This window comes from Culex quinquefasciatus, chromosome 1 (genome assembly GCF_015732765.1).
Source record: "Culex quinquefasciatus strain JHB chromosome 1, VPISU_Cqui_1.0_pri_paternal, whole genome shotgun sequence".
Lineage (NCBI taxonomy): Eukaryota > Metazoa > Arthropoda > Insecta > Diptera > Culicidae > Culex > Culex quinquefasciatus.
In genome coordinates, this window is record NC_051861.1 from 81,425,869 (window position 1) to 81,451,308 (window position 25,440).

Below are 25,440 nucleotides of genomic sequence, written 5' to 3' on the forward strand. Positions count from 1 at the left end.
TAACATTAAAAACTGATAAGTCATGCAAATTTTTAAGCTCTAATGTAAACATAAACACACACAAGCACCAGAACTGTCAAAGCCAAGAAGCGTAAAGTAGCGGTGGGAATTCGTGGTTCGAATTTCGTTAGTATACTTACAAGTATATTAAAATAACGTAAGTATACTAAGATTTATTAATTATACTTGGAGTTTCCTGCCCCTTGACACAATCTCGAAAGGTACTATTTTTTCAGAAATACGCAATAATACACTTAACCCCCGGTGGTTGGTAACTTTGACACTTTTTTAGTTTGTACCCCGTTGGATGTTCAAAGTCAAACTAAAAGTGATTAACTGTCACTTTTTACACGGCACTCACGCGCATTATCAAAATAAACGATTGATAGTGTGTGTGAACTCCGTGTAAAAGTGTCAAACTACACCCTAACCAAAAATCATGATTTTTTGAGTTCCAAATCCCACGAATACGAATTTTTCAGTTCAACCCATATAACCATTTTTATGGTTGTAGTACCTGAACTCAAAAAATCGTATGAAAAGTGGGATTTGGAACTAAAAAAATCATGATTTTTGGTAAGGGTGCAAAAAGTGACCCCGTCCGTTTGACAACAGTTGGTGTCAAACCATCATTGTTTGAGTGTAATCTACATAAGCTTGACGAATGAACAATAATATACTTTGATTCCGATTTTTACTAACCTTAAAAACGATTAAAATTGTTAGCCCCACCCTCGTTGCAACACTTTTGATTATTTTTTATCATTTATTATACATTTTGCGAAATTATTTCCTATTTTGTGACCACTCTCCCCTAGAAACCTATTTTTATGCTCCCGCCCAGCCCTGCAAACTGTCAACAAACCAACCAACCGTCAGCTGGCGCAGGGCTCTCAGCGGGTGGGATGAGAGAGAGCGCGAGTGGGGTGAGAATTTGACGTTTTATCTGCAGCAGCCAGACGGTCAGAGAAAAACAGGGAGTGCTGCTTGTAAAAAAGTGTTTTTTAGTGAAAAATCTTGGAAATTTTGAAGAAAAATTGTTTAAAATGTTGTAAATTCTGTGTGGAAAGTGTTGGAGCATGATTGTGCGTAAAAATTGTGGTCAAAAATGACTGAAAATGTGGATTATGTGTAAAATTGTGGCCCTTCTGATGAAAGGTAAAAAATGTCAGCAAAAACTAATGAAAAGTGGGTTTGGCCCTTCCGTCTGCTTGCAAAGGTGGACAGAAATTAAATCCCGATTTGTTTCGCAATGTCTATACAAGAAGAAATTTATTTTAAGCTGCTCGTCTTGAAATAATCGATGTTTAAATAAATTTCAGAATGATGTTTGCTGGCTCGGTGAAAAGCTAAACTTTAATCGATATCTGCGGAAGATTTTCTGATAAAAGGGTCTGAAAGGAAGGGGAAAAGGGACAAAGTGTCCTACTTTTGGATTGAACTACGTAAGAGGAAGGATAGCTGCTCCGAACTGGTCTGTTAAAGAAAGAAAGATAGTTTGCAATGAGATTCAACAAACAGGAGCTAATCACTTTGGCCACACAACCCAGCAACAAATTCGACAAGGAGGGACGGCTGTATGTGACCGAAAAGCAGGAGGGATTCTTTCGGAAGACAGAAGGTAACGGGACACTTTTTAATCGGATCTTAAAGCCATCAATTTTTCGGGATCTCATTACAATTATGTTCATCCCTCATTGATTTATTTTCAAAACTTATTTTTCCCCTCTCCTCATCCCATACAAAACTCTAATTCCACAAAAAAAAAAAATCAAACCCATCCTCAATTAGGCGACGAGAACGTTTCTAGTGCCAACGGCGGCGGCGGTAAGCCTTCTCATCAGCCCAAGCGCAACAAGTCCCTGAGTTGCATTGGTGGGACAGCGAAAGGTTCGTCATTGAATGCGATTTCAGCTCACTAATCCGCGACCATCCCAAACAAAACTCACCTCACATCCACCAACTGGAACCTGAATATCGGCTGACGCGGTGTTTGTTCTGTTCACCAGTTTTGTTTGACCCTTTCTAAACGGTTTGGTGGGGTGTGGTGGAAGGAAACTAACGCAAGCGAGCGCCCATTTGTAAATATATCCTTTTTCATCACCACTGCAATTAAACATGCTAACAAGCACCGGTAAACTAACCATCTTAAATTGGAAGAGGCTTACTAATACATCTGGGTGATGCACAAATAATGAATAAATAGCAATTTCACAGTAGTTAGAAAGGGAAACGGTTTGCAGCAAGGCCTATTTCGTGTGAGTTGGCAGAAAGAGAACAAACTCTGAATTATTTTTCAAATTAAAAGAATTAAAGTTTTTAAATTTTTAAAAGTTTTTTTATTTTTGATGTTTTTGAATACCTCTGACAAATATATTGAATTATTGAAGAGACTTCAAAACACTTCAATTAGAAAATTCTAAGATATAAAAAGCATATTTTGAAATCTTCAAAATAAAAAAAAACATTAAGTTTAGAGTTTCAATATCTTTTTTGACATTTTTGGAATTTGTATTTTTTTTAGTTTTAATATCTTAATTTACAATTTTGGATTTTAAGTTATACTTTTTTTTTATTTTTTATTCTAAAAATAATGGATTTTTTTTTAATTTTTGGGTTTTTGGAGAATCTAACACAAGGGTGCTTAACCCTATCATCCATCAGCATATGTTTTCCCCCTTATAACAGAAGGCGCTTCCCAAGGAGACGGAAATTTCTTGGGAATAACATTTTTTTTACATTGAATAATAACCTGTAAAGCTATTGCAAGATCATCAACTGTTATAGGAATGGTCGGATTAGTTGTAAAAATAACAACAATCAATATCAAGGACATGTTCGAAAAACAACTTTGAATGTTGTTACTCTGTTTACAATAACAATAACATCATAACCAACGAATAACAAAACTTGTTACAAAAAACATAAAATGCGGTTGGATTTTTTTCTTGGAATGACATTTTGTTATGATCGGTTCAAAAGTACGCACCAGGCATTTTGATATTTGAATTATATCTAAAAAGCTGATTTTCAGGGCTTCGACTTAATTTAGGGTCAACTTTATGTGATTATAAAAATAAAGTGATAAAATTTAAGCATATCTAAGCTACGGAGAAAAGAAACTTTTTGTTCTAATATTTGAAGATTACGTTTTTACAATGTGGATATCAAACGATCGGGATTTTTTCATACATTTCGAAAGTTATCAAAAAAAAAATGAAAATACTCAACATTTTCACAAAACTACGTATTTTTGAAAAAAAAAATTGATTTGATTATCTGATACTCCTATTGTAAAAACTGAAATTTTGAAAAGTTTTACAAAAATACGGAGTTTTTTTGAGTATTTTCAAAAAATATTGTTATTACATTCGAAATGTATGAAACAATTCCGATCGTTTGATACTCACATTGCAAAAACTGAAATTTTGATAAGTTTTTCAATAATACGTAGTTTTGTGAAAATTGTGAGTATTTTCATAAAAATGTTGCTATTGCATTCAAAATGTACGAAAAATCCCGATCGTTTGATACCCACATTGTAAAAATTGAAATTTTGAGAAGTTTTTCAAAAATACGTAGTTTTGTGAAAATTGTGAGTATTTTCAAAAAATGTTGTTATTGCATTCGAAATGTATGAAAAAATCCCGATCGCTTGATACCCACTTTGTAAAAACAGACATCTTGAGTATTTTTTTTATCTCGAAAATACGTAGTTTTGTATTTTTTTTTGTATTTTCAAAAAATATTGTTATTACATTCAAAATGTACAAAAAATATCGATCGTTTGATACCCACGTTGTGAAAATGGAAATTTTAAGTATTTTTTTCGAAAATACGTAGTTTTGTGAAATTTTTTAGTATTTTCAAAAAAAAATGTTATTACATTCGAAATGTTTGAAAAAATCTCGATCGTTTGATACCAACATTGTAAAAACGGAAATTTCGAGTATTTTTTCCGGAAATACGTGAAAATTTTTAGTATTTTCAAAAAATATTGTTATTACATTTGAAATTTATTCAAAAATCCCGATCGTTCGATACCCACATTGTAAAAACGGAAATTTTGATTATTTTTTCGGAAATACGTAGTTTTGTAAAAATTTTGAGTATTTTCAAAGAATATTGTTATTACATTCGAAATGTATGAAAAAATCCCGATCGTTTGATACCCCAATTGTAAAAACGAAAATTTTGAGTATTTTTTTCGAAAATACGTAGTTATGTGAAAATTTTAAGTATTTGCTAAAAATGTTGTTATTACATACGAAATGTATGAAAAACCCCGATCGTTTGATACCCACATTGTAAAAAAGGAAATTTTGAGTATTTTTTTCGAAAATACGTAGTTTTGTGAAAATTTTGAGTATTTGCTAAAAATGTTTTTATTACATTCGAAATGTATGAAAAAATCCCGATCGTTAGATACCCATATTTTAAAAATTTAAATGTTGAGTATTTTTTTTCGAAAAAAACGTAGTTTTGTGAAAATTTTGAGTATTTTCTAAAAATGTTATTACATCCGAAATGTATGAAAAACCTGATCATTTGATACCCATATTGCAATAACAATATATTTTTGGATTCTTTAGAGAAAAAAATGCATTTTCGAAATACATATTGTTCGAAAAACGTAGTATCGATTGTTAATTTGAAAATAACTAGATAATATTTATTTGATGAAATATAAAAATAAAAGTAACTGTTTATTTACAATGATTACTTTTCATATTGGTTTAAAATAACATAAAATTTGAAAAAATTGAATTGCCATATTTTATATAAATATTTAAAAATTATTTAAATTTTGTGAACAATACTTTACTTATTTTTGTGAAAATTTTCATGAAATAATAATTTTAATGGATAACTGACATCATCCCGATTCCAAAACACTATAATTTTTTTGATGTTTACATGATTTTTCATACGATTAAAGCCAATGTCTCCCATATAGCCAAAAACCCATAAACTCTGTGCTTCAGTTAAGCACTGGGCCGTGCTACCGAGGCAGCTGAACGGTGCAAAACCGGGGCAGTGCAAAACCGAGGCGTGCAAAACCGAGGCATGACTGTATATGAGTACTACTTAGTTCAAATAAGTAAAAGTACCAACAATTTGGGGTGAAAAACAATCTCCAACAGAAAACTGGATGAAACATTCACTTTTACTCATAAAATAGACGAAAAATTCCATTGCCCCATATACGGTAAACAGGGTGGCCACTCAAGTCGGGAAAGTCAGGAGTACGCCAAAATCCGCCAAATTTCGGTAAAAAGTCTTCAATTTGCGATTTTGTGCCAGATAGTCGGGAAAAGTCGGGAATCCCAAGCATACTCATTTGAAAATTATTTTCTCAATCAAAAGTTTGTAATATTTTGTGCAATTTTCAAATTAAATTCATTCAATTCTTACTAAGGAACTTACTTAAAATTTAATGTTCCTTTCACTATCTCAATCTATTTGAGACGAAACGGCTATTTAAGACATCAAAATTCCTTATGAATATTATATGCATTTAACACAGATTCATAATATTATTTTAGTGAATCAAAAGATTTTTATTATTTTTGTTTGACAAAATAGAGGAAACATCTAACTTAAAACAACAACCAAATCAATGAAAAACTAATATCTTGGCCAGCGTAAAGTAATGATTCTGTTTCATTTTGTCACATCGATCGGATATTTGAAAAAGGATTTCAACTTGAGTTTGGCAGTTGTTTTTTTGCAAATATTTTTAATTGTTTAACCAAATTCGGTAAGGTGAAATCGGAGTACATGGGTTTGGACTTCTTCTAACATGCATTCTCCTTGCTAGTAGTCAGTAAAATCATTAGCATCATCAGTTTGATTTTTCTGTTGTTGTTTACCAATTTAAATCTAAAAAAACCTGTTTGTTTTGTTTAATTTAGAATGTCAATATTTACAACTAAGATTAATTCACCTGACATTGAGTTGTTCTACTTCCAATATTTTTTACAAATGTTTCCCTTGAAAATTTTTGTGAGTAAGGGTAAATTGCTATAGATAAAGCTTGATTTTCAGATATCGGAATACTTAAATATCGAATAAAATCAAATCGTTGTATGGTCAGAATGAAAAAGTGATAAAAAAAATATTTCAGTATTTGAAAATTAGAAGGTGCAGGCCAAGGATTGATACCTAAGAGCATGCAATGGCACTGACCTTGTTGCGTGCTCTTCGGTTGACGTCCACGTAAGGAACATCCTGGAAGGAGCGTATTTATGGAATGGTTAAAGGCTAAACACAAATATTACTATTGTATTTTTGGTAAACTTTTATACCATGCTTAGGACCAAAAATTGTAACAAAACACCGCGACAAAAGAAATAGCAACAGATAAACAGACTCAACAATAGGGAAGATTCCAGGAGAAAACAATACACAGTGAATAACAATTAGTTTTTGAATTCAAACTAAAAATAAAACAGTTTTTGCTTTAATGAAAGTTGATAGGCACACTATAAATGGTTAGGCGCTTATACTTACATCAAACCCTACGTAATGTACCACCCCCGGCCGAGTTAAAATGCGTAACCGGAAAAGAAGGTGTGCATGCCTGGCACGAACACTCAAAGCGTGTTCTAGCGTGTTGCTCGTACTGACTCAGAGCAAGGGTGAGATGTAGGAGTAAGGGCAGTGCGTGTTCGTCGGGAACCTAGTGCATAATATCGGTCAAGGCCCGTTCTTACACTGAATATTGCGAATTGCGAATTGCGAATTTGAAAATTAGAGGGTGACGAGCGGGAATTCCCGGGAAAAATTTCTCTAGAAATCGACCATTTTTGGACCTCTCGATTCTCGGGAAATTTGGTCGAGACTCCCGGGAAAATTTAATTTCATAAATATCGAAGTAAAGTGATATAAACTAATCCACATTCGTTAAAATAGAAATTGTGCAGAACATTGGATGTACAATCTAAGATGTTCAAGTTCGAATGAACCAATGCTTCTCTTATCTTTTTATTTAGAAAGTGTAATTGTAATAACTATAATTCTCGGGTGAGTTTTCAAAAAGCCGTAATTGAAAATGCCTTTTGTTTGTTCTATTGTGCTTTGGATATTTCTTTTATAATTTTTTTTATGATACGTGACTAGAAAACATTTTTTTTATTTTTATGTCTGAAACAAACAAGAAGCGACAACTAATAACATGTTACCAGTATATTAAAGCTTTTAGATGATTTATGAATTTCATTATTTTCATAAAACATATTTTACAAATTATCTATAAGTTACTGAAGCGTGGACAACCGATAACACCCCACTAAAGTGTCCACGTGGTTTATGGATGATCCCTTTGTTATATTTGTCCTAATTTGCCCCAGATTCTGGTGCATGATTAAAAAAAATGAAAATCGTAAATATACGTAAAAAACAAATGAGTGTTTCAAAATGCAATTTACACGTGTCCGTTTTTCTGTAATCATAAGTGTTTTTTTAAATGTATGATTTTATGAGAACAAACATTTTAGAAAAAAAAAAATTTGGAAGTTTTCAAAAAATCATAACATTTTAAAATAAAACCAAATGTACTCAAAATGTTTCTAAACGCAGGGGAATACATTTAAAATTGATTTCATTTTAAATGTATTCCCCCTGATTTTTAGAGGCACAAAATCACAAAAATCACAAAAAAACTTTTGAAAATCTTTGTACCAGGCTAAGTATTCAACTTGTCATCTATTTCCACAACCAAATCTAAATTTCAAGACCAAAATAAGCTTTTTTCAATTTAGGGAATTCATGGACAAATTATAAAAATCCCGGGATTCGGGATTTCCCGTTTTGGAAAAATCCCGGGCATTTTGTCCCGGGAATTCCTGGGATGGACGCACTAATAATTTCCATATTCCCTTTCAAGCATAGCATATAAGGATCTAGTTTTTTTTATTCTTAGTAAGTTAATTTCGCTGAATCTAAGTATTTTCTTTTTTGATGTCAATAAGTCATTTTGTGTATCACTCAATCTTAATATTAAATTATATTTTGGAAGAAAACACTATAGCAATCTTTGTAAAGTCAAGGTCCGCCAAATGTGAACATTCGGAGGTCCCTGATTACTATTGCTTCAATAAATATTTACAGTTGACCTTAAAAAGGAAAAAAAAACAACATTCAATTGTTGTTTCGAGTCGTTATTTATCATATTGCAAAAATCCCGATACTGGGAAATTATATATTAGCTATTTTTAACACATAAAAATCTAATAACAAAAACCACCAAAAAACCCGATTTTTCAACATTTTTATTTTTAAAACCGCTGTATCTTCCCAAGGATTGGACATAGGACAATGGTCAATATGGAGACTATTATGTAAAATTGTCTGGGAAATCGAATGCCACTACCGGTTTTTGAAAATTTTGACGTTTAGACCACTTTTCAAAAAAATTGTTTTAGTAAATGATTTTTGTATTTTTTTAGGAGAGACATACCATCCTGCATTTTTCGTCAGTCTTTTGGTAACATTTTAGGCTATTCCCTCAAAAATTTTGAACGAAAAAAAATCGTGACATCACCTTTAAATTTAAGTTTTAGACTTAAAAATCAAAAAATCTCATAGATGTGGCGTGTATTTTTGTTTCAGTGTATTTTTCAGAAAGCCCGTCCAATTTCCTACAAGTTTGTCTTTAAGAGCGAGTTTTTCACCGATGTGAAACAGGTCGTATCGAGGTGCTCCGATTTGGATGAAACTTTCAGCATTTGTTTGTCTATACACGAGATGAACTCATGCCAAATATGAGCCCTCTACGAGAAAGGGAAGTGGGGTAAAACGGGCATTGAAGTTTGAGGTCCAAAAAACATGAAAAATCTTAAAATTGCTCGCATTTCCGTAAAACTTCTTCAATTCCAACTCTCTTAGATGTATTCGAAAGGTCTTTTGAAGCCCTTCAAAATGTGCTATAGACATCCAGGATTGGTTTGACTTTTTCTCATAGCTTTTGCAAATTACTGTTTAAAATGGATTTTTTTAAAACCCTAAAATCTTTTTGCAACAGCCTCCAACACCCATACTCCCATAGGTCAAAAGATAGGTAATTTCATGGACTATAAGCTTACGGTATTAACTTTTTGGCCAATTGCAGTTTTTCTCATAGTTTTACGATTTTTCTAGAGCAAACATTTTACAACGTTAGTTTTTGACCTGTAGGCCAAGAAGACGGCACTTTTTGGTCTCAATTTTGACATATTCGGAATCCTCAGAAAATTTTACATTAGATTGAGGTGTTGGAATTAAGAATTTGATAGGAAAAAATGCCATTTAGAATTAATTAAAATATTATTTAGAATTTTGTCGGATTAGGGGTAAAACAAGTTTTCGCCTACTTGATACAGCATTTGACGTATTGATCATAGGGTAAATAAGATCTATTTCTTTTTTCAAAAATGTTTTATTTAATTATTTTTTAAATCAAAATTACATTTCCAATACTCCTACCTTAAGTGAAATTGACCGAGGATTCCGAATATGACAAAATTGAGACCAAAAAAAGCCGTCTTCTTGGCCTACAGGGCAAAAACTAACGTTGTAAAATATTTGCTCTAGAAAAATCGTAAAACTATGAGAAAAACTGCGATTGGCCAAAAAGTTAATACCGTAAGCTTATAGTCCATGAAATTACCTATCTTTTGACCTATGGGAGTATGGGTGTTGGAGGCTGTTGCAAAAAGATATTAAGGTTTTAAAAAAATCCATTCTAAACAGTAATTTGCAAAAGCTATGAGAAAAAGTTAAACCGATCCTGGATGTCTATAGCACATTTTGAAGGACTTCGAAAGACCTTTCGAATGCATCTAAGAGAGTTGGAATTGACAAAGTTTTACGGAAATGCGAGCAATTTTAAGATTTTTCATGCTTTTTGGACCTCAAACTTCAATGCCCGTTTTACCTCACTTCCCTTTATCGTAGAGGGCTCATATTTGACATGAGTTCATCTCATGTATAGACAAACAAACGCTGACAGTTTCATCCAAATCGGAGCACCTCGATACGACCTCTAGAACAAACCGAGCAGAATCTACAAATACTGCCTCTTAACCACTTTTTGATACGACGCAACGGCTTCAAAATACAGTAATTTTTAAATTACAAAATACAAAAATATTTAAATACCTTACGCCCTTCTCAAATGTTATTTTCAAGTACTGTTGGCTCCATATACACAGAAATGGCTTATAGGCCTAGGATAACATCTCTACAAAGTTTCATTGAAATCGGAGAGGGTCGGGTACAAAAGTACCAGAAAAATTCCTGATTTGAGCTGGAATTGCTCGAAAGTGAAAATAAACAGAAATGTTCACAAAAACTTGCTCTACTCGTTGGTGTACTTGGTTTTAGTAAAATTCAAAGGAGACTCTAGATTATCCAGCATCATTCAAACACGACCGCTTATTAGGATTAAAATGGGTAGATTTCCCCTAAAATAGATTTAAAAAATCAATACAAAATTTACAAAATTAAAAGCGAACATTGTTAGAACATTAAAAAAAAACAAACAATAATAACAGTAATCAGTGTTAGCGTGTCTTGATTTAAAAATAAAATAAAATTAAGAATAAAATTTAAATTCTGTTATCTTGAACTTTTTACCATTTCCAGTTGTAACGAATTATCAAAAAGTCTGGAAAAGTCTGGAATTCGAAAATGGGTTATAAGGCTACCTTTTAGTAAATCATAGTAACACAAGTCCGATTCACTGTGACTCATGGTTTCCGGATTCCTCAGATTCCGGATTTGCGACACTCTCTTTGAGGATTGCTAGATATTTTGATCAACTGCAGTCTTTTTTCGTAGAGAAAATTTTCTTTCGCCACTAGGGTGGCAATAAAAAAATCGTCATCGGGGATACCTCCTGGCTCGAAATTTAGGTAAAAACAAGTAACTTTGCACTCTGTTGTAAGATATCTTAAAAAATAATCATGGATAATTGTACCCTACAATGTGCAGTAAACACATTAACAACTAAATAAAAACTCACTTTTGAAAGAGCGTTTGTCTGCACTAAATCACTAACTCTCACCCGACTAATCTCACGTAACTTTGAAAAAAAAATCGTCATAATGGCAACATTATAATTCACAAATCTTTCTTTTGCTTCACTTTTTTCCAACCCACAGTAAGTCTCGAAAAGTGGTGCCGGCTGCGTGGCAATCTGCTCTTCTACTTCAAATCGGCGGACCAGTTTTCCGAACCCCAGGGATGCATCGTGCTGGAAAAGTATCGCTGCGTTAGGCACGGCGACCTGCGCGAGTACGACGGCTTCGTGTTCTATCTGGAGTTCGAGGACGGGCTGCGGCAACGGTTCGCCACCAACACCGACCAGGAGCGGCTCGAGTGGATGCAGGCGATTGGGCTGGCCGGGTACGACGTGAAGCGGGCCCAGCTCAAGTATCTGCGCGAGCAAATCGACAAGAAGCGCGGCATGATTCACGACGTGGACGTGGACATGCTGAGGCTGCAGACCGGCAAGGAGATAGGTGATTTGATTTCGTTTTAAGAGAAACGAGGGGGAAAAGGGTGCCATAGAGTTCAATCGATGAATGAGACTTTGTTAAAATGCTTTTATTGGTGGTGGTTTTGCGATGACCTAATAATCATATATTCGATTTGAGCAATTCTCCGCCAACTTACACAGCAGTTGCCCCGACCCCTCTTCGATTTGCGTGAAACTTTGTCCTAAGGGGCAACTTTTGTCCCTGATCACGAATCCGAGGTCCATTTTTTGATATCTCGTGACGGAGGGGCGGTACGACCCCTTCCATTTTTGAACATGGGAAAAAAAGGTATTTTTCAATAATTTGCAGCCTGAAACGGTGATGAGATAGAAATTTGGTGTCTAAAGGAATTTAATGTAAAATTAGACGCCCGATTTGATGGCGTACTCAGAATTCCTAAAAAACGTATTTTTCATCGAAAAAAACACTAAAAAAGTTTTAAAAATTCTCCCATTTTCCGTTACTCGAAAATTTGTTGGAACATGTAATTTTATGGGAAATTTAATGTACTTTTCGAATCTACATTGACCCAGAAGGGTCATTTTTTCATTTAGAACAAAATTTTCATTTTAAAATTTCGTGTTTTTTCTAACTTTGCAGGGTTATTTTTTAGAGTGTATTAATGTTCTACAAAGTTGTAGAGCAGACAATTACAAAAAATTTGATGTATAGACATAAGGGGTTTGCTTATCAACATCACGAGTTGTCGCGATTTTACGAAAAAAAAGTTTTGAAAAAGTTGGTCGTCATCGATCATGGCCGTTCATAGTCCCCGCGACAGACACGGACGACGAAACGAAGAAAAACGCAAAAAGTAACTTTTTCAAAACTTTTTTTCGTAAGATCGCGATAACTCGTGATGTTTATAAGCAAACCCCTTATGTCTATATATCATTTTTTTTTAATTGTCTGCTCTACAACTTTGTAGAACATTTGAACAGTCACCAGTAGAAGTTAGGGCTTTGCAGGCTGCAATAATTTAATATTAATGTTACTTTCTTATAGGGTATTTGTTCCTATTTTGCGCACTTTTTATTTGACGTATTCTCAAAGGCTGCTATTAGGTAGCCTTGCTTTTATTACATGAATAAGTTGGTTTTTTATGCTAATTCTCTTACTAAATCACATTTTTGACGAAAATACTTTATATTTCTGTATAAGCCCAAGAAACTGAAACATTTTTTGTCCCTATTTTGGGGATATTGCTTCTAGCATACGACCTTTTTTGTACATATTTTCGGCCTACCTTCTGATTGGTTGCAATCTCGAAGCACGTGGCGAACTTTTTTGACGTACGGTTCAGCCCCAGTTCGTACAGTACAGCCGCACAAATTCGGTCGACAAACATGCTCAATCATTGTGATGTTTTAAGCCACAAATCAACATTAGAACGATTGATTTCACTTGCATTACGTGCATAATTAGCTTGGACATGATTTATGTCATTCTTTACGAGTTTTAAACATAATAACACATTTGTTGCGTAGCCAAACAACAAGCCCGTAATATGCAAGAAAGACTGTAACTTGTGAAAAGCGCACACACACTGTCACAATTTGTAGAAGTGTCAAATGGACTGAATATAGAGCCATTCTCTCCGAAATGGACGAAGTTATTAATCAGTTATTTTGTTGATTCAGTAGCAGTTAAGCGTAGTATATTTCTTTCACTGTCCATTGTTTTCAATTTTCACCCTTTTCTTCAAACAAATGAGGTTCGAGCCCTTACTCAATTTTTGGAATGATCAAAGAATTAACACAAATATTACTATTGTACATTTCAAAAACTTTTATAAAATGCTTAGAACCAAAAATTGTAACAAAACACCGCGACAAAATGAATAGCAACATATAAACATGACTCAACACTAGGAAAGATTTCAGGAGAAAACAAAACACAGTAAATAACAATTAGTTTTTGACTTACTTTACTTACTTTTACTGCTCGTACAACCTCCGGGTCATGAGCTGTCTCCAGATGCGCTGCCACTGGACTCGGTCCTGGGCTGCTACTCTCCAAGCTGAAGAACAACAATTAGTTTTTGAATTCAAACTAAAAATAAAACAGTTTTTGCTTTAATGAAAGTTGATAGGCACACTATAAATGGTTAGGCGCTTATACTTACATCAAACCCTACGTAATGTACCACCCCCTGCCGAGTTAAAATGCGTAACCGGAAAAGAAGGTGTGCATGCCTGGCACGAACACTCAAAGCTTGTTCTAGCGTGTTGCTCGTACTGACTCAGAGCAAGGGTGAGATGTAGGTGTAAGGGCAGTGCGTGTTCGTCGGGAACCTAGTGCATAAGATCGGTCAAGGCCCGTTCTTACACTGAAAATTGCGAATTGCGATTTAGTAGCAGTTAAGCGATTGTTTTTGCAACGGGATTGTGCAACCCACCAATAAAAACATTTTGACGGTGGTTGGAGATTCGGGCGACGGCTCTCATTCGTGTGCTGAGCGATGAAAGCCGGGCGCTGAGTGTCAACAAGCGGTAAGCAAAAGTGTTGAAAATTTTCGCCGTAATGGGCAATCAGCGATTTGCCAAGAAAAAAGTGAACAGTGCTATTTTTATTGCTTTATTTCTAATTTAGAAGGAAAAAGTAAATAATTCTTGCCCACCAAAATGAAGATAATGACTGCACGTATCATTATCAAGTGGCAGATTCCTGCCAGATTTGGTAAAATGCTCAATTTCGTTGAATTAAGTTTGGTAGACCCAAAATAGGTACTAGGCCCAAAATAGGGACAAATACCCTACACCAATTTTGCTAAGACACCAATTAGCTAGGTTGTTCTTTATAGCGTTAAAAACGTTACTTAATCCACCTTTAGGTGGTTGGTGCCTTCCTCACATTCATAAAGTGAATACACTAAACATGGTATAAATAACACTTATTTTTATCAAAATATCTGAGATCAGGCCTCAAAAAAAGTGTAAAGAAAACATTAAAGTACTTATAACTTTTGATAGGGTTGTCAGATCTTTAATCTTTTGGGCTCGTTGGAAAGGTCTTTTGATTACCTATCCAACGATGGGTCGCATAATAGATCCGGACAACTTTTTCATCTAAATATTTAAGATCCGGCCTCAAAAAAGTGTATAAATAACACTTAAATGCTCATAACTTTTGATGGGGTTGTCAGATCTTCAATCTTTTGGACGCGTTGGAAAGGTATTTTAAATACCTTTCTAATAATATATCGGGGTTTCTTACAAACCACCCTTTTGCAATCTTTCAAAGTTTAGCTAAAACCGTTTTTAGCATAACTTTTGAAGTACTTTTCTAAACTTCATAATATTAACTAGGGTCTTGTGGGACGCCAAGACGGATCGAATGAGACCAAAACAGTCTAAATCGGTTCAGCCAGTCCGGAGATAATCGAGTGCATATTTTTGGGTGCACGGACTCACATCCAGACACACGCACAGACATTTGTTCAGAATTTGATTCTGAGTCGATAGGTATACGTGAAGGTGGGTCTAGGAGGTCGAATAAAGAAGTTCATTTTTCGAGTGATTTTAAAGCCTTTCCTCATTGAGGTGAGGATGGCAAAACTGGGATTTTGGAATGTCTTCCTTTTCCAACCTGATGGAAATAGATAGATTTCACTTATTTTTCAATGCCTCATTTTAAAACTCTGTTAATTTTTTTTAAAGCAAGATAGGACTATACTTTTTTCTACTGAATCTACAGTGTTGGTTTTTAAATTAAATGTAAATGAAAATTATAATAATCAAAGTGTTAAAAAGATTTGATTCGCTTTGCGGAAAGCCGGGACAAAACCAATTTAGGTTAGAAACCCCAAATAAAAAGACCGGCCAGATATTGTTAAATCGATCTGGCAACGTATGTTTTGAGCTTGGCAACACTTCCAAGTTTTGCAGAGCGTAAAGGCAAATGCTCATGCACTGCAAACACATGGCAAATGTCAAACACGTATCTGTTTTGCCCGGTCCCCCTATTCAGGATACCTACCTTACCCAAGGAGGGTTAAAATAAAGGTGTAGGGTGTTATGTTACAGACATGACCAGTATGATACTGGTAGATATAAATTTGTAAAATCTAAATTGTGGCCGATTCTGTCAAAATAGCAGTGATCATTCTCGTTCCGGCATCAAACAACAATTCCGAATACTTAGCTTTCTAAACATATGAGAATTTCTGTAATGAGTAGTACATGAATCAAGCGTTTTTATCTTTTTGTCGTATTCCGGAACATTCGATTACAGCTCATAAAAGGGGGTTTCAACTGAAATCGAGTGATTTATTTCTATCAAAAGTTGTGCAAAATTAGTTGTTTAAATAGTGAAAATCAGCAAATTGAATGGAGTTAGGAACCGAGTGCTTAACCTGCCAAAGATACGACTATTTCCCCTACTATTAATTTCGATTATCCTTCATCGCAAAACTATAAATCTTTTTATTCCGTTTATTCAAATTTAAACTTTGTTTTAATCCTTTCAGGCCTGATTTATCTTCAAATATTTTTTAGTTAATGATGGGAAAATGATTCTTATGACCATACGATTTTTTTTAAATATTGAATTGGGTCCTATATGAACCATCAGGCCTGAAAAGGTTTAATGTACTACCGAGAGAAACCACCGCGAATTGTTTACTCAAAAATGAGACGAGTTGTGTGCAAAGTTTGTTCATGGGACCAAAGATTTCCACGCAGGAAAAAAATATACAAATGAAACTTTATCTCGCATTACAAATGTGTACCTACACTACAATGTGGTCGTTTTGTTTCATTTTGTTGCTGTTTGCACGTTTGATAACGATTAAGAAGTGAATGAGCCGAGTTCTTTATCAGTCTAGACGTAATAAGAGAATGAGTTTACGGTTTGCTTGGTTGTTTTTACTTTCTTATTCTTAACGAAATAGAGTAGTTTAGTTGGTAGAATTTAACAATTTTGCATGACACAAGCATTTATTTTGGAATAATAAATTGTATTTTTTGAAAATTTAATACTAATTGGTTGTTTTTGTCGGTTCTTTTGAAAGATGTTCCCTTCCCATGGTCAAACTTTGCCAGTGGTCGTCTCTATTCTCATTGGTTTCTAACTCATTCATCGCAGCTCAAGCCATCACTTTCAAACCGTTCTCGAATGCCTTCTTACCGGTTGTGTCCTCGTTCTCCTCCCCATTCCGCAGCGCTCAACGAGGTCCCGCTCTGCGAGTCGGCCATCTCCTGTGACAACCTGCTGTGCGATGGCAACGGCAAACCGCCCAACCCTTCGGTCGTGGTCCAGGTAACGTCGACCAATCGGGGCGCCTCGACGCGGGGCTGGGTCAAGTACGGCCGCACCGAGGTCATCGAGCGCAGTTCGAACCCGCAGTTTGTGTGCACGATTACGTTTCGCGCTGGGGATGGCCTCAACGCCGCTTCCCAGATTCGCTTTACGGCGTACGATGTTCGGGAGAAGGTCACCCAGACGGCGGTTCCGATTGGGTGTGCGGAGGTGACTCTTGGGGCCATGCTGGAGACGCCGCGGTTGAGGATCCGTTGAAAACGCAGAACCATCAGGCTGGGGCTGGATTTATTACGATTGCCAGCTGTGTGCCGGATACGGACCGGAAGACGCTGCAGCGATCGCCGGCCAAGGTCGGAGGAGGGTTGGAGCAGCAGCAGCAGCACCAGCAAGCCATTGGCCATCGCCGGTCGCAGTCGTTGCCGCCGAAGCTGGGCGTGAAGCTGTTTGTGCCGCCACCGTCCAAGGTGGCGCTCGTGTTTACCAAGCCGAGTGTGAGTAGAAAATTGCAATGCGACATTTTAGTATTATTATAAGTATTCCTAATCAAACTACAGATTCACACCTACCGACTTCACTCTGGCCTAGGCGGAGACATAAGCGTCCAGGAAATCATGCTGGAGAGTCAACTGTGTTACATCATACCACAGCAGTTGCTGTAAGTTTTGTAACTCTTAAACAAACTCACATGAACCACTCATATCCTCAAATCCCCTCCAGCTCCATCTGGATCTCGCGTGAAAAGGAACTCCTCCAGGAAATCTCCGGCATGGGCGAACTGGGCGGCGAATGGCGCCAGCGCCAGATGGAACTCCTGGACAAACATCTCAAGCTGCTCAAAGACTACTCCCAGGCCAAGCAATTTCTCGCCCAGCAGCAGCAGCACGGCAAGACGTTCAAGGCAAGCTGCAAAAAGGGCGACGAAACGCTGGAGTTCGCTCCGGTAAATCTGCACCTGCAGCGCATGTGGGCCCACAACGATACGCTCAAGCGGGCGGGGATTCTGGACGTGACCACGGTTGGGGCTTTTACGCGCCATTCGGGCAAGTCCAAGACCGGAGGGTTGGTTAAGTTGCTGCAGCAGATTAAGGACGCAGCGGCGAAAGATAATGGGGTGAGTGCTGGTACCGCTAGTCACCACCAGATTCCGCTTCGAACAGCGAAAAGTCACTGCTATTGTTCTGTTGTATATTTCTAACCAAGCTTTCTTTTTCTTTCTGCAGAACAGCGAAAAGGTGGCCGCAGCCAACGATGCCGTGCAGGCCATCAAACAGTTGCGGCGGGAAATTGTGGAAGTCATGTCCCAGCTGCTGTTCCTGGCCAAATCCAAGAATCCCAAGGGGATGCTTCCACTGTGCAACGAAATGATGACCAAAACGCGATCTTTACTCAACATCTGGGAACCCGCCCTGGTCGAGGAAGCCTTTGCGTTCATCGAACGGCACCGGATCATCGATGAGCAACAAGCGCAGCCCGTGGACAGAGCTGGAACTTCCGTTCCGATGTCCCCTTTTAAGAAAATTACCCAGCAACTGGGAGCGCTGGACCTAAAGAGTCCCGAGTTGGAGGACTTTGCCACTCCGATGGGACCGGCTCCGGATCTGTGGCCCCAGGTCCGGACCAGCAAATCCGGCGTGCTGGGCGCTTTTGGATCCAGCACAAAAAGCAAATCGCCTTCTTCCGTGGACATCAGCACGATCGCGACCATTCAGAGTACATTCAATCAGATGAGCAACAGCAAATCGAAGGAATATCTCATGTCCTGCTCACTTCCGGCCGCTTGCTACCTTCCGACGGAGCAGCCAAAAGAGCCCAAAGCGAAAAAGTCAACTCCGACGGAGGTGACCCCCTCCGGAGATCTCAAGTTCAGCGAAACGCACTTTGACGTCAACGGGGAAGTCACGTCGTCGACTCCGGTGGAAACGACGCCCGGATCTTCCGCGAAAACTCCAGAAGTGGAAAAGGCAGAAGAGGCCATCCCGGAACCGTCCCGCTCATCTCTCTCCGACAAGCAGCTGCTGGAGAACAAGTCGGAACTGCTGTCCAACGTGTACGACGAGAAGGGTTACCTGATTGAGAACACCGCGATCGTGCTGGGTCACAACGGAGCGTTCCTGGACACCAAGGTGATGAGTTCGAGCCCGTCGGCGAACTACTACCGGCCGACGGAGGAACCGGAACCGCTGGATCTGACCCAGCTGAACATCGAGGCCAGCGTGATGTGTTTGGTGAGCAAGGTGAAGTTCTTGTGCGGACGGTGTGGAAGTCCGGCGGTTCGGTTGAGGACGCCGAAGGGAGGGTCCGTCAAGCGGACCCCTTTCGGGGTTGTTCCGCCGGATGTGGTCACCAGCCAGCCGATGTCGTTGCCCTGTGGTGAGGAGCTGGAAGAGGGTGGAGAAGGCTGCGCTGCCGCGAATCTCTGCAACACTTTGCCTAAGGATCTGCTTCCGGGGCCGTCTGGGAAACCTCCACTTTGTAGCAAGGATCTGAACATGGCGTTGACGCAAGCTGTCGGGGAAGTTACGCGGAAGGTTAAGAAGGGTAACAAGTTCACCGACGGGTTGGACCTTTCGTTGACGACGGACTGGGCACTGGAGTTGAGGCCGTCGATGAAGAAGCTGCGGCAAGCGATGGATGGACTGTTGAAGACTGCGCGTTTGATGCACTCGGTTCAGCGATTGCAGCAAGATATGAAGAAGACTTCAACGGTGCTGGCCGTCAACTACCGACGGGATGTCTGCTTCTCGCAGGCTTTGACGGCGCTGGTTTCAGCGCTCATGGCCAAGTTGTGGGGTCAGAACGTTACCGAGAACTACATTAGCTTGCTGTGCAACCTTGGACAGTTGGCCTTCTTCGAAGGCTTGTTATCGCTGTACGGTAGTGAAACCGACATGTGGGGTGACATGAGCGTAGCGATCCAAGATCTTGCAACGGTGACCTTCACTCTGGTTCGCAGCAACATCCAGCGAGACTCGAAAGCAACTCCTATTCCACGAGTCAGCGGAACTCGACAAAACCTGACCGTCCTCCTCCCCATTCCGGAATCCGTATTCTGTCATCTTCCAACCAAGGACACCGTCAGCTTCAAGGTCACTCCAGTCTTCTTCAACATCGGCATCAACGAGAAAGCAACGCTGGCGGAAACGCTTGGCTACACCAAGGAACAGCACCGCTCCAACTGGGACAACTACGACCGACTGAAGCAATACCACATCAAGTACAAAAAAGTCCCCTTCAACTTCGTGAACCCGTCCTGCTCGGCCGCCCTCGACACCCCAACCAAGACCGGCGTCATCACAACCCAGCAAAAGGAAGTCCTCGTTCCGGAACACGCAGTCGTGGGTCTACTGCACGAGATGGAGGACCAACTACGCGCCAATAGCTCCAAAAATTACCGCATCCTAACGCTTGCCGAGGACGTAACGCGCTCGATGCATGGCCTCCGCTTTACGTCGTGTAAAAGCGCTAAGGATCGAACGTCGATGGCCGTTACGCTGGAGCAGTGCCGGGTGCTGCAGCAGGAGTTCCACCTGTCGGCGAACATCGCCCAGAGCGTGCTGGACACGATGAGGAGGTGAGTTTGCCACACAATTTTTTTTGCAAGCAGTAACATAACCAAACTTTTCGGTACCCTCAGCAAACGTCAAACCAGTACAAATTGAGGCCGGATCTTTTTCCGGATCAAACTTCAAATCGAATCGTCGAAAAGTTCTTCTAACTTTTTGTTACCCTCAGCAAACGTCAAATCCTCACCAAATATGTTCGCTCCTTTTGCCGATTAAAAGTTTGTTTACTTTTGACGTTTGCTAATGGCACCGAAAAGTTACGTGCAAAAGACAAAACCGGTGTCTGACAGTTGACATTTAAACAATGAACAAACGTCATAATTTATCGTTTCAGCGAGGGAACCCGCTCGGACAACACGATGAAAAACATTGGGCTGCGCAAGTACGCGTTCAACCTGCCGCAGGTCCTTTCGCTTCCGCAGGTATACAGACCACCGGCCGGAGCGTACGGGAAGGCGCAGTCGTAAGCATTCGCGAGGATTTCATCAGCCAAAGTGAGGTTATTTTGTGTCAGCTGAGGTAAGTTACGGGATTTGTTGTGTATGTGTTTGTATAAATATTTGTTTACGTGAGTTAGAGCAGTAGATTTTATTTATTGAATCGTAAAGGCAGGAAAGAGGCGCAAACTTGAGTAAGATTCGAATTATTTGTTGTTGTTGGTAATATTTATTAAACTCCTCTGTAGTTAAGTAACAACCCATTATACTCTTGATTCACTTCTAAACAAGGAGATTTTACAGTCCTCTAAAATAAATCGTCTCGAATGTTTACAAAATGTGAGACAACCTCTACAGTTAAGCCAAAAAATACGAATCAAAAGTGAAATTTAAATCACTAAATCGGCATACATAATCAATTACAAAAAAAAGTTGAACAACACATCAAACATTAATCAACTAATAGACTTTAGCCCGGAAGCGGGAGTAGCTAGAATTTGTTCAATTGTATTAATCACACACACACACTGACAGACTCGGATAAGGCGAGCGACCCCTTTTAAATTGTTCGCGAAAGCAAAATGTGCCAAATTGTTTCCCGGTTCGCAGTGACGTACTTTTATAGGAATAGTAATTTTCTTCAAGAAGTAAAAACAAAACAACTTAATTAGGTTTCAAGCGTTCTTTGACGGCACAAAATCTCGTAATTTTTGACAAGCGATTATCGGTACGGTTTTTGGATACGCAAGTTTAGATTGTTTTTAACCTAACTTACTGAAAAGTCAAACAAAACGAATAACAATACTAACGATTTGCCGTTCAGGCTAACTAATAACGGAAGTGTACTCAAGTCAACTTAATTACAGGTGTAACGTTAATAACAAATGGCAACGGAATTTTGGATTCGATAGAAAATTGAAAGAAGGCCCTGTTTTTCCTAGACGAGTTGTGCAGATTCCGAAAGAAGCTAAAAGAAGGTGGAACGGACTTGAATGACATATCTGTTGTTTGCATTTTACTTTCATTTACAGATCCATTCTTCAACATGGCATCTCTGGTCAAGAAATAACAGTGTGTGTCGTTCAACATCAACGCAAGCAAAATCAAGAGTGATAGCAATGAGAGGGATTCTTCTTCTGGAAGGAGTCGATCAACATCAACGTAAGCAAAACTTAGAGTGAAAGCAATGAGAGAGATTCTTCTTCTGGAAGGAGTCGATCAACATCAACGTAAGCAAAACTAAGAGTGAAAGCAATGAGAGAGATTCTTCTTCTGGAAGGAGTCGATCAACATCAACGCATGCAAAAATCAAGAGTGAAAGCAATGCGAGAGATTCTTCTTCTGGAAGGAGTCGATCAACATCAACGCATGCAAAAATCAAGAGTGAAAGCAATGCGAGAGATTCTTCTTCTGGAAGGAGTCGATCAACATCAACGCAAGCAAACATCAAGAGTGTAAGCAATGAGAGAGATTCTTCTTCTGGAAGGAGTCGATCTACATCAACGCAAGCAAAATCAAGGGTGAAAGCAATGAAAGAAATTCTTCTTCTGGAAGGAGTCGATCAACATCAACGCAAGCAAAATCAAGAGTGATAGCAATGAGAGGGATTCTTCTTCTGGAAGGAGTCGATCAACATCAACGTAAGCAAAACTTAGAGTGAAAGCAATGAGAGAGATTCTTCTTCTGGAAGGAGTCGATCAACATCAACGTAAGCAAAACTAAGAGTGAAAGCAATGAGAGAGATTCTTCTTCTGGAAGGAGTCGATCAACATCAACGCATGCAAACATCAAGAGTGAAAGCAATGCGAGAGATTCTTCTTCTGGAAGGAGTCGATCAACATCAACGCAAGCAAAATCAAGGGTGAAAGCAATGAGAGAGATTCTTCTTCTGGAAGGAGTCGTTCAGTAGCAACGCAACGAGAGAGATTCTTCTTCTGGAAGGAGTCGATCAACATCAACGCAAGCAAAATCAAGTGTGAAAGCAATGAGAGAGTTTCTTCTTCTGGAAGGAGTCGATCAACATCAACGCAAGCAAAAATCAAGAGTGAAAGCAATGAGAGAGATTCTTCTTCTGGAAGGAGTCGATCAACATCAACGCAAGCAAAATCAAGAGTGAAAGCAATGAGAGAGATTCTTCTTCTGGAAGGAGTCGATCAAAATCAACGCAAGCAAAATCAATGAGAGAGATTCTTTTTCTGGAAGGAGTCGATCAACATCAACGCAAGCAAAATCAAAACCAAAAGTGAAAGCAATGAGAGAAATTCTTCTTATAAAAAGTTTCGTTCATCATCAACGGTATAAGGTATGTTGCAAGCCTACTTAGTTTTGAAGTCTGTGTTAGGGAAACGAATCAGTGGGATTAGCTGGGATTTTTTTTCGGATTTTCTACATGGAATACTGTGCTTCTTTATTATCATTACTTTTATTAAATACGATTACTATTTACAACATTTTCAACGATTTCCCCTCTCACTCTCGCGCTTGTCTCGCGGAGAAGGAGAAGAAAGTTCCTTGCACCCATTCTATGGGGGGAGGGGCAAACAGCTTAGTTATTTGTTATCTCCATATAAGTACCATTTTTTCAAACTTTGCCTCGTCAAATACTCGAAGCAAACGGGTTTGTTTAGTAACTCTTGTGTAGCTGTCGTATTTTTTGTTTTATTAACCTAATTACCACTAACAGCGAAAAAAATATTCTTGTGTTAGTTGCATAACGATTATAACGTGTCGTATAAATTTACTTGCAAAAAATTCACAACGTACTTGAGCGCGCTTGTTGTTTGTGTTTGTTTTGTTATCGCAAACACAAACCAACATTGATTAACAGTTTATGTCTGGTTGAAATGCAAAATTGTCTCTACTAATTATACCATATTTCTAACACAATAAGGAAACACATTCTCTATAAACAATTGCTTGGTTTGTGTTCTGGTTTGAGCTGGGAAAATTTGCGTTATTTTTGGTGTGTGCGTGCATTTTGTGTTTGTTGTCTGAGCTTAAGTTTGTGTGTTTGTAACTGTGACTTGGAAAGAGGGAGAAGGTTGCGGTTGCCTTTGTAATGGCACTATTCCTACCTTAATCTGTCAGTTTTGGGATTGTGTGCGTGAATGTCCTTTATCAAAACACAGCGTAACTAGCTTAAAAAATTGATTTCGTTTTTTCTCCTAACTTTGACGTTCACTAGTACATTATATTGCAACTACGGTTTCATTTCTTGTTTTTCTATCCTTTTTGTTTCCATCGTCTCTTGTCTTCTAATCTTTGTTTACCTTTTCTATTTAAACTTTTCGTTTTTTTACACACACTCTTTGAGAGAAGTGAAACGTAACACTTTGTTTGCTTTTGTCTAACAAAATCATACGATAACAAAAACAAAATATAACTTTAATAAGGAAACCGAGTGGATGGGGAAGATTGGGGAAAAAATAAACAAACGGTTGTGGTAATAAATTAACGACTTATAACGAATATACAGTTAGGGTGAGGGCATGAGGGTTGAAATGGTTGCTTTGAAACGCAAAGTTGGTGTGATTAAGCTCAATGTCGACCGTGTCTAAACGTCACATGGTTTTTTTTGTTTTTAGGTTAGACGCGGTCAAGATCGATCTCAAATGAAAATTGAAGGTTAAGATAGATTGAGGTTTGGGAAGATTGGTGTCTGAAAGAAAGTCGATCACAATGGTGAATCACAATCAAAATGTAAGACGAAAATTTCTTTCAGTGCTTACAATGCGATCTGTCAAACGCTGGTCGAAAAGGGTTTGCGTCAATGAATGTCTTGTTATGAAAGAAGGGTGGGGGTGAGATGAGAAAGTTCGTGTCTTGACTATCAAAATATCCCTAAATCTAGTGTGGTTTCGCTCTCTTGGGTTAAATTAGTTTTTTTTTCATTTTTTTTTTGTTTCGCTGCAAGTGAGGCAGAAGGAAGTGTCTCTTACAGGCTAGTGAAGTTAAAGAATAATAAATAAATACGTACAAGAAGGAAGGAGGAAAAGGTGATAGCTCAAAAGGGTATGGAATGTTTGGATTTTGCTTGGTTTAGGTTGGGATAGGAAGTAAGATTGTTTTTTTTTTTTTTTCTTCTCATAAAGCTCCGTTCACTCCCACAGCGGGCTCAGCAGAACCCGCGGCGGACCGGAACCGTCCTTTTGTCCTTCGATTTTGATAGTGATTACCATTCGACGGGGTCAATAGTGACGGTGGTCGCCGCCACGGCGTCCCCCATTTCCGCCGCTGCCCATGATGTTCGGCTCCCGGAAGTCACTTCCGCTGTCCCGACGTCCACTGCGGCTCCGCTCGTGATGGTCGCCGCGTCCCTCCCGTCGGTGGTGGTCTCCCCGGGGGTCATTCTCGTTGTTGCCGGTGGCGCCACCCCGGTGGCTGCTCTTGTGGTGATGGTGGTGGTGCCGCTTCTTCTCGCCCTTGACGCAGACGTCCGACACGACCATCTCGGAACCGTCCCGCACGGCCATGCTGTCCCGCGGGTAGTCCCGGCTGCCACGGTTCGCTGCCAAGTTCTCCCGGGATCTGTCGATAAAAAATCTGTAAGGGTGTGTTGTGTGTGAAAAATGGAGAGAAACGGAGAGTCCGGTCAGGTGGGTGGGCGTGGGCAGAGCTCGAGTCCAGGTGGTTTGAGTCTTTGGTGCTGTTTGTTGG

The 25,440-nt window shown here is 38.7% G+C and overlaps 2 protein-coding genes across 2 annotated transcripts in view; one reads left to right on the forward strand and one right to left on the reverse strand.

Annotated features, from left to right (window-relative positions):
- The first annotated feature begins 932 nt into the window (after window positions 1-932).
- On the forward strand, window positions 933-21,669 carry LOC6053049 (inositol polyphosphate-4-phosphatase type I A). The gene is given in 10 exon segments (XM_038252870.1): window positions 933-1,158; window positions 1,323-1,621; window positions 1,792-1,890; window positions 11,145-11,504; window positions 16,684-17,028; window positions 17,031-17,275; window positions 17,339-17,439; window positions 17,502-17,895; window positions 18,005-20,355; window positions 20,682-21,669. Coding segments are annotated over 9 exon segments (4,146 nt in total). The 5' UTR covers window positions 933-1,158; window positions 1,323-1,503; the 3' UTR covers window positions 20,815-21,669.
- Window positions 21,670-23,187: 1,518 nt separating this feature from the next.
- The window catches only part of LOC6053047, a 48,365-nt gene continuing 46,112 nt past the window's right edge, over window positions 23,188-25,440 (reverse strand). Inside the window, 1 exon segment of the mRNA XM_038265515.1 lies at window positions 23,188-25,326. Coding sequence (XP_038121443.1) covers window positions 24,972-25,326 — 355 coding nt within the window. The 3' untranslated portion in view covers window positions 23,188-24,971.